The sequence below is a fragment of the Peromyscus eremicus genome, chromosome 6 (assembly GCF_949786415.1).
Source record: "Peromyscus eremicus chromosome 6, PerEre_H2_v1, whole genome shotgun sequence".
Classification (NCBI taxonomy): Eukaryota; Metazoa; Chordata; class Mammalia; order Rodentia; family Cricetidae; genus Peromyscus; species Peromyscus eremicus.
In genome coordinates this window covers 86,297,149-86,307,331 of record NC_081421.1, presented here as the reverse complement: position 1 = coordinate 86,307,331, position 10,183 = coordinate 86,297,149, and the positions used below count along the sequence as shown (strand labels likewise).

General features: G+C 33.1%; 1 protein-coding gene across 4 annotated transcripts in view; it reads right to left on the bottom strand.

Moving 5' to 3' along the window:
* Nucleotides 1-1,128: 1,128 nt before the first annotated feature.
* The window catches only part of Col11a1 (collagen type XI alpha 1 chain), a 195,596-nt gene continuing 186,541 nt past the window's right edge, over nt 1,129-10,183 (bottom strand). For all 4 annotated transcript variants that reach the window (XM_059264978.1, XM_059264981.1, XM_059264977.1 and 1 more), the window contains 4 exons: nt 7,017-7,129; nt 5,895-5,963; nt 3,973-4,206; nt 1,129-2,515 (listed from right to left, as the gene is read on the bottom strand). In XM_059264978.1, coding sequence (XP_059120961.1) covers nt 2,369-2,515; nt 3,973-4,206; nt 5,895-5,963; nt 7,017-7,129 — 563 coding nt within the window. In that variant the 3' untranslated portion in view covers nt 1,129-2,368. The remainder of the gene's footprint in view (nt 2,516-3,972; nt 4,207-5,894; nt 5,964-7,016; nt 7,130-10,183) is intronic.

Genomic DNA, 10,183 nt, shown 5'->3' with positions numbered 1-10,183 from the left:
AACGTTTTTTCATGTATATATTGGAGAAATGTTAATTAATAATCATTTCTCCAAATAGTCTGATAATTTTGATGGGTTTCATTAAAACGATATTTGATGAAATATGTTGATTCATTCAAAATAATCCACTGTCATTTTATTTTGGGGCTATAATTTAACTTCTGAAAGAGAATTATGCCAAAAGTCCCGTGTGTTAGGGTGTGACCCATTCTTCTGCAAGATTAAAATGATCATCTGTATTTTTTATTCCAATAACTTATATTTATTCAAATAGCAGCTAATAAATGTGCTTTATACACTAGAATGTTATTTATTTTCCAGATGAAATCAATCCCAAAGAAGACAAAAAATTCCTGCTGCCATGTAGAAAATAATGTTCATATACGAAAAGAATAGCAATCTCTTAGGTGTCAAATTTATTTCATTTAAAAAGACAACTTCTTTCATATGAGTTGATAAGCAACATAATCTCTCATTGATATATACTTACTCACATAAATTATCTGATGTAAGAAACCTTTCTTGATAAATATTATTTTATTGTGATTTTAATACTTTTAAATAAAACGCTTGGAAAATATTTTCAGTTCTGAAATCATGAACACGTTTGAGACTTTGTAAAACATTTGCTTGTAAGAATATTTTTGAAATACTAAATACAACATTTCTTTCTTAGAAATAGAGCTTGCCATGCATTGCTTACTACATTATACATTTGAGAACGTATCGTTGAGGACTAACATGCAGATGTCAGAGAATTCTCATCTGGATGGTCAAATATGACAATCAAAAGCCTTTCTGTAGAAGAGAGTGATTTGCAACCTGTTTAAGAAAGAAAATGACCAATCCAGATAGACAAGACTTGATTTATTGATAAAATTCATATCTCCCTCCTCCAAAGGACATTTACAAACTTGGTTTCAGAAATAAAGAAATTCTGAATTACAAATGTTCACTTTTAATTGTCAATATTACAGATTATGTTCTTTTTGATAAATTATCAGTTAATAAATGTTCCAGTGGAATCTGGTATCAATTAATTTAACACTTCATATAAGAAATTATAATAAAACATTTATTTTCAAGTCTTACATACATTATTTAAAATAGATACAAAGTTCAGTTGGTGATTTTAAAATTTTACTGCTAATTCAAGCTATGCGAAAGAAAATACCTTAGTGGAAAAAGGAGGGGGATTGACTGTTTTGAATAAATATGACTTTTAAAGCAGCCCACCCATATGTATTTAGCTACTATGTTGGTCAAATGTGGAATATAATCATCTTAAGAGGAAAGGAATTGTATTTGTTGGGCAAGTAAAATTATATCTGGGACTGTTATTACTATGCCACTTAGATCAGACTCAAAAATTTCATTGTTTAAAAATTTAACATTGCACAAATTCATAAACATTTGCTTAGTTTCCATCTTTAATATTAGTTGGCATTACTGAAGCACACTGAAGACAATGAGAGACAATTAAGTAGAGAAGTAATTGTACACAAAGTTATTTACTGGGTGGACGTTAAAATAGTTTTTCATACATACGTTCCTGTCCAAAAATATAAACTTTCTTGTTTTTCATATATACAAGTATTCTGTGAAATCTGGGTTCTGAGAAGAAAATATTTGAGGTATAGCACCAAATTAAGCATTAAAATGCATGAGACTTTTGGCTGAAATTCAACAAGTTACTGTCAGCTGAAAAGAATTGATTGGCGTGTGCTCCTGAAAGTCTGGGTTTGGCCCCAAGTGTAATTTGTTCGTGCCATCAAATAACTGAACTCTTCAACATGAACATATACAAAGGCATTTTATTATTAATCAAAGGAAGGGAATTAGAGTCATCGGAAATTACAACTTTAGTCTTTGTCACACTGTATTTATTGTCACCACAGTTCCACAATTGTCATGAAGTGAGAGCTAGGTGGGATTCAGAGTCACGTGCAAGTTTTGGAAATGGACACATGAATGACAGTGTAGAACTGTACATAAAATAATTACAATTTATTGGACACACTTTTACTATATCTTTGATGGGTGGGAATGAGCACCATGTTTTTTTTTATGAATATATATTTTTTTCTCTCTCTTTTTTTTTCTACAGCACCAAAGAAATCCAAATAGGAAAAGGAGAGATGATAGTTGAGATCAAGAATCAGCCTCATTGCCATCTTAGCCACACTATTTTACATTGCTATGACTATCAGGACTTCTTTCCTCTGACTGCACCTCCAGCAGGCATTCGTACTTCCTAAACACATGTTCTCTACTGTCCTCATTCAAAACTTGCATGTGGCATGAACTGGGTTGGCGGCAAGTACCAAGGTACTTCTTCGGTTGGTTTCATAGAGTCTTCGTCCAAATCTTAGCCAAGAAAGCAAACTGGACCGACTTCAAATCCAAACTTCTGATTCTGATCACCAAAATCATTGATCATTACATCAATGATGGGTACCTGATCAATTTTCGGAGTATTTATCTCAATCACCGTCTTTTCATAGCCTTTTCTGGACTGTAAAATTAAGCAGAAAATTAAAGTTATGTCATCACTTAATATTATTAAAATTCATGTTATTTTCTTTATTAACTATCTAATCTGAGCTAAGTAAGTGAGAGATCACTGATAACTATGTAAGAATTCATTTGTTATCACTGATGTCACATGAAGTTTTAAACTTTGCTGACAATTGTACTCACTATATTATTTCAATTACTCGATTAGTCATGGTTAAAAAAGATCTGAGTTAAAACAAATAATTCAATATGAAATGTGCATATTCAATCTTACATAAATAAGAAATCCTTCTGACTTTAGATATACAGTCACAAAAAATAATTAAATTATTTCATGAGAAATCAGAATAAAGTATGTCAGAACATGGTCTGAGAATGGAGCTGTGTGAGGATAATTTTGAGAACTTGTGAGAAAATTCCAAAAAACAAGACAAGAGTTTTGTGACCTCTATTCCTCCTAAACATAGGTTTGTTCTTGGAATGTGCATTCGTGCCCCTTCCTAGTTTGATTGGGGGCTGTCTTAGATTACACATTGCTGCTTACTTTGGTTACTAAAAAATGTTTCCAAGTATGCCATTGTCCTTGAGTTTCTTGGCAGATTGAACTCACATGAACTTATTCATTTGATCTTGCTTAACCCTCAGAATATAAATTGCCTGATGCTCTAAATAAAATGGGCTACTGCATGAGACCTTAAGTTTGTCTTATTTTTAGGCTCCATTCTCCCAGGTTCACACCACCAAAGAGTGGTGACAACATCAAAACCTTTCTACTACTGTATTTCAGTTTTATAAACTGCAATACCCTGGGCCATTTTCCACAGCATTGCCTCTTCCACCTATTTTCTCTTCTTTGTTCCTCTGGGAACAGGACTCACTTTGCTAAAATCATGAACTTCATTGCTTTCATTTGAGATGTCTCTAGTCATTAACACCAAGCTGAAGCATTAGCTAGGATATAGAATCCCCACATGTTAAAATCTTTTCCAAAGCTAGGATGTTGATCTTTCCAAAGGCCAGGCAGGAAAAATCATCTGTTCTACAAATGACACAATGGCAAATCCTCTGTCATTTCAAAATCATGGATTTGGGGAACTATTATGTTGTTTTTAATTTTTTTATTTGAGTGACTGTTGGTAACAGTTTTCAAACACTGGATATATACACAGTAACACATGATCTAATATTACCTTCTATTATATCTTCAAAAGAGATTTTTAGGTATTTCAGTGTGTGTGTGTGTGTGTGTGTGTGTGTGTGTGTGTGCGCGCGCGCGTGTGTATGTTCCTTAGTGGTTTCTAATATAATTTATCTTGATGTGTCACTGATAAGCACCAAGTAGTAATAATAATTGGTATCTATTTTAAGAGAGACATCTGGTTTGGGCCATAACAAGACTGTCTACCCTGCCCCCACACCCACCTGGGAAAGAAGGCAGACTGAGGCTGGACTTACCGCACAGCCGTCATACAACGCTTTGATGTGTGGGTTGTTCTCATAGGACATTTCCTCATCATTAGATCCCAAAAACCGAAGTGCTTTGTCATAACTTGCTGATGACATATCATACCATGCAGCCGACTGATGGCAGTGGTAGGTGAAATTCTGTCGGGCAGAGGCGGTCAGGAGTTTCAGGAATGTCATTTGCACCATATTGATGGAATTGCCTTCCACATCTAAGTATGAAAGCTGGGAAGAAAAGAATGAAAAGGCATATGAAGACTTTTCTTCTTTCCTGACATAAAGAATTAAACACTGACCGTGAATGTCACTGCCAGGGCTTGCTGGTACTCAATGGAACCTTATCACTTTGTAAAAAAATGTGACTTGCCCCCGAGTTAAGGGCTTTGCTAACAGCACTGTGACTGCCCCATAACTCAGTCACTACAATACTGCCTATATTTATGACAAATTCACTTTATCTCTGTTTTTGTTTTCTAATCAGTAAGTACTGTGAGAAAACAAATGTTCTGTCTCCAAGAGATACTTCAGCATAGTTATGCATCTTTTTAATTGGTAAGATAGTAAAATAAGAAAAATTGAGAAATCTTGGTGTGAAGTAAAAGTTGGTTTTTATACTGTTTGATTTTCAGAAATTTATAATATATCTACTTTACCTGAATCTTTAACCGTATCCCAGGGACCACATTCTTCTATGATACTTTTGTTTTTTAGCATAAATGTGAATTTGTCCACTTTTAGATAATGTATACTTTTTTTAATCAACATCATCAAGCATAGTGCCATAGAAAATTTTAGTAAATATTTGCATCAATAACTTGGTTTTCACAGAAGGAAGATACTCTTAGCTGCAAATTATTATGGTGTAACATCTTAATCAATTATTTTATTTGGCATAATTGAAATGTTTGTGTTCTCATAAAGTATATAGTCCAAAATTTAAAAGCCATCCAGATTATAGATTCAGACCATGCAAATCTGTAGTCTCCCTCCTTAAAATTCAGTTACTTAACCTTACTAATAAAAAAAAATTAGAATGGTGATTCTCATGAGGTTGAAAATGTATTTGAGATATGCTTTACAAAAAGTAAAATAAAAATAATAACACAATTCTAAATATGTATGTTCTACGTCATGCACCATGAATATTTAGCATATAACTTGATGACTGACTACAAAATTTTAAGTCAGATGGAAGCCTTCACTACAAGTCATTACTTAATAGGGATGGGTGTGTATATAGCTAAGGAGATTAAATGTATAAATCATTACCAGTGGCAAGTAATACCATTTAAAATATTAAATAATTAATTACCAGGATTAACAGGAAATTTTGAGAAATTCCTAATTAACTAAAAGTTCATATTTCAATGGTTTTTACTATAATTTTAGTTGGGGCATTAATCTTACATCATCTTTAGCAAATTATTAAGTTGAATTTGTAATCATATAGAAATATTTAAGTAAAAAAGGACTTCATACAAATGAACAGTCAGTTGGTTTACTATATACATAAAACTATCAATGAGGGAAAAAAATCCCCAATTCCATAAGTTCTTATGGAAAAGAGGGATAAAGAATAATTGGGTTTCATGCAGACAGAAATTAAAATAAGTGGAGTCACAGACATTAGATAGGTGCTGTGTTTGGATTCTTGCTAGTTTTAGAAAAAATAATTTATGACATTAAACTGGGTATTTTATTTGATAATTTTTTTTCAGAAATACTTTTGGTTATTTTGATTCAATGCTTTAGGCTTTAAGATATTATTGTTAGCTAAGACCTCACAGACTGACAAATGAGAAGCCATACTGCAAGGCATCATTTGTGTTTTGGCATTCAACTTCTGAGGAATCATTACTGGAGCTTCACTTAAGAAGTTTGTGCTATTGTTGCATGTGGAGGAGACAACATACCAGTTTTCCTCTCTTAAATTCACTGTACCAACTTCCTGGTTTCTCCTTTGGCCATGATGAAATTCGTACCTGTTGTGAAAGAATGGGAAAAAATGATGAATAGCACTGTTCACATATATATCAGAAAATTTCAATAGGATGAGGAAGCTACAAAGTGTTCCAAATCCTATGGACCCTATAATATACAAAATGAGATCTGAGCAAACTTCAAGCTAGAGCCTGTGAATTTCATGGAAGGAAGATTGAGCCATTTGCTTCCTGATAGATTTTCTGCCTAAAAATAAAGAAAAGGGGGAGACTAACTCAAAAAGAATGTTACAGGCTATTAGGGGACAGAAATTATGTAATTGATGTCTTATGTCTCGTGTAAGTAAGACCTATTATGTCTTTTCCAAGAGAAGAGCCTGCCCCATCAAACAGTCTCAAATCATAGATTTAACTTTTCTTCTCAAAAGAAGATTTCCCACATGTAGAGTTAGGCAACTTATCTAAAGTAGTTTCCATTCTTCTTTCTGCCCATACTGCTTACTAAGAAAATTGAGATTTATTAACTGGATAAAAAAATTGTCCTACTTATAAAATACCAGAAAAGTATAATGGTGCCAGTTGAATACACTTTTCATACTGAGTATCTGCATGTATCAGATACACCTCAAGTGTGCAAATACTGTGAGGTAAAAATCAAGGAATTTCTTTGGTGAGAGTAAATGTTCAAAATATATACATGTTCACTTAAAGAAGAGATTAATATTTTACAAAAATTTGCACTTTGAGCATAATATGCAGCTGCAAGTTCCATCATGTAATAATTGGGTAGAGAATACCATACACACTCTAAGATCTGAGATTCAGCTGTGCTGTGTCATGGAAAGCCATAGAATTTTTGAGAGCAAGCAGGTGCTTAAAGAATACATCTGGGGAAAAATAAAGGAAAGAAGTGTCTGTAAACCGTGAACATCAGTTTGGTGCCTTATTCATGTTTATGCAAATGAAACGTCCTAATTACCCCGTAAGAAAAGCAGATAAATGAAAAGACGACAGTATAATTTTCCTGTTTAGTTCAATATTGCAAAAACATGGCAGGAACTGTCAACATCCACCACCAAACAGATTGGTACTTACTCCCTCAGATTTTTTGTCTGGATAGATGCACGTCTCGCCACCAGCTGTGAAATTACAGTAAACTTTGAAGGAATCTCCTGAACAACCTTGGTTAGGATCAATCCAATATTCACCTAGAAGTTAAAACAATAATATCTCATATAGAAAGCCAACAGTATCAAAATGAAATGCATTAAATATGAAATTTCATGCTTTTTTGGGCATATATCAGTGTATATTTGAGCAGAGTTATTTTATGTCTCTTTTGATTCAAATCTTTGTAGAGAGCCTAAAAGTCATTCTGGAATAATCATTTTAATACTTATCATTCCTGTCATACTTAGGGTTCAGTTCAAATGTAACCCTTTCAACTATGAACATTTCATTTATCCATGCACAAGAAAACTTCATTTTGAATTAGAATCAGGTGCACTGGAGCCCAAATCACACATGTATCATCACTTTTTAGTAATCTCAGTTCTGTAATCAACATATTTTCGTGTGTAACAAATGAAGGTGATTGATCTACATTTCATTGGGGTTTTAACATTACTTTATAGCGAAACTTAGGTAAATTCAATTACTTTTTAAACGGCATCCTAAGACGAACTGCTTTCTGCTATGAAAACCATTATTGAAATGTTGTAGAACAAACTTGATTATGTTAATGACTATTATTTGGTGTTCTGTGATGCAGATGGTAAATAATGAGAGTCACATAACATTATTCTTTCACTAAACAACAATGCATTTTCCCTCAGGGTTATTAGAAGATAAATTAGGTATGTGATAATTCCTTTGTTCTCTTCCTGCCATACTTAGGTTGCTACTTGAGTTCGAATGTTGATTTGAATTACAGCAACCCACTGATTATGAAGTTAAGTGTTTTTGTGTATGTGTTTGTAATGTGTGTGCATTTGTATCCGCACATGTATGTGCATGTGGATGGAGGACAATGATAAATGTGTGTTTTCTTCTCTCTCTCCATCTTTTGTTTGAGACAGAGTCTCTCACTGAACCTGGAGCTGGCTAGGGAGCTCCCGGGATCCTCTTGACTCCTCTCCTGACAAAATTAGGATTGCAGATGTGTGCATCCATAACGAGCACTTACGGAGTTCAAAAGTCACATTCTCATGCTTATGCAGCAGATTCACCCACTGAGCCATCACTCTAGTCCCCTTTAAAACTTACAAAGCTCAAATTGATCATTTAGTACTGGGACATGGAAAAATACAGTATCATCTAGTTTTATATTATCTAATACTTCACATAACTAGGTGAAGTTCTTTAAATTTCAATGGCTTCTATATTTTTTCATGTAACTGGAATACCTTAAGTAACAAAAATATTCACATTTTTTTCTGACCACATCATCAGTACATTCACATATGACACAACTCAAGATTATTAAGAAAACCATACAAGTAAACAAAAATAATCCATGATTTTAGAACTCACACCATCTTTAATATTTTGTATACTTTTAGGGATATATAGTTTTGAATCACATACAATAAATTTGTATCAATTCTTTCAATTTGTATTAATTCTTTCCATTCTTTAACAGTGTCCTTAAATATCTTTCATAATTATATATTAATGGATGAATTCTTAAGATACATTTGTTCAGTAAAGTGGTTGAGTATCAGGGCTGGAGAGGTGGCTCAGCACTTAAGAGCACTGGCTGCTCTTCCAGATGATCTCAATTCATTTCCCAACATCCACATGGAGGTACACAATGTTCTGTAACTCCAGTCCCAGGGCATCCATTGCCCTCTTCTGGCCTCTGTGGCATCAGGTATGCATGTGATCCACAGATATATATGCAAAATACCCAAGCATACAAAGAATAAATAAAAACTTAGAATGTTAAATGGTTCCATATCTCATAGGTACTATGTTCAATTTGTCTCTCAGTTAAGACTATTTTATCTATAAATTTCAAAATCATCTTTTTTTCCCTCTAGAATAGTCTATCAGCTCCTTAGCCAGCTTCCATTGACACTGTTTTGTGTTCTTTTAATTTGCTACAAATCACTTAGCTGGCTGTTCACCACTGATTAGTCTTAGTGAGTTATTTTGGGGAGTTTAAAAAAAAATTAGGGTCTTGCTTCATCATAGTTTTTCCAATGTTTGCCACACTTTTCCTGAAATAATCTTTTGATGCTTAGCATGACTGATGATCTCTTTATGGTTTCAGAGAAAATAAAATCTTCAAAGTTACTAGCATTGTTTTAACCCAAGTAGACCCATCTTCTTATTGCAATACATGCATACTATTTTCATAACAAATATCATAATATGCTGCCTTGTGCTTTCCTATCTATACAATTAGAGGATCATCTCCAGGCCATTAGTTTTATATTCAAATATGAGTACCTGTAGTTAGAATCACTGCTCAATAATGTATGTAATGCTCATAAATATGTAACAAATAAAGATAATCTCATTTAATTAGTGCTCGAAAGTAATAATGAAGTGGGGTACTATACAGAGATTATTGGAAAGTATAGCCCACAGGGGGCTCAACATTTCTGGAATTTACAGTATTTTTCATTTTAGCTCTACTTCTACATCATTCATGGTTCATAACTCAACAGAGGTTCTTATTTTTACACCTGGTGATTAGTTTTTGCATGATTAAATCATTTATTGATTTACGAGGTGTATAACATGCATGATATAGTCACATTCATTTATAATCATTTCGGTGTCCTCTGAACCAAACAGGAACCTATTAATTGTCACTGATTTTAAACAGAATAGGGAGAGCAATTTTCTAGCATATGTTAAGCTAAATCACACCACCTTTTTACTTATATGATACTAGTTAAAGGTAAAAATCTCTTTATTAAGTGGACCTAATGTATCTTTTGAAGTAAATACTGATTTAAGAATCATGGATACCCATTTATGTAGGATCCAATTACTATGTTTTAGTGTTAATGAACTGTGTTTAAGATAATAAGGTTTTATGATGGTTTTCTTTTATAGGGCTACTTGTGAATTATATTTGACTTTTCTGGAAATACTGAGTTATATATACATGGCTTTTAATATTAATTTGAAATCAATCATGCAAAACAATAATTTTCTGGGACTAAAAGACAGATGAGCATACTTCAGAATAACGTGAAAGACCGAGAATTTGGATAAGTATTTACCACTCAATAATTTACTAATTAGAT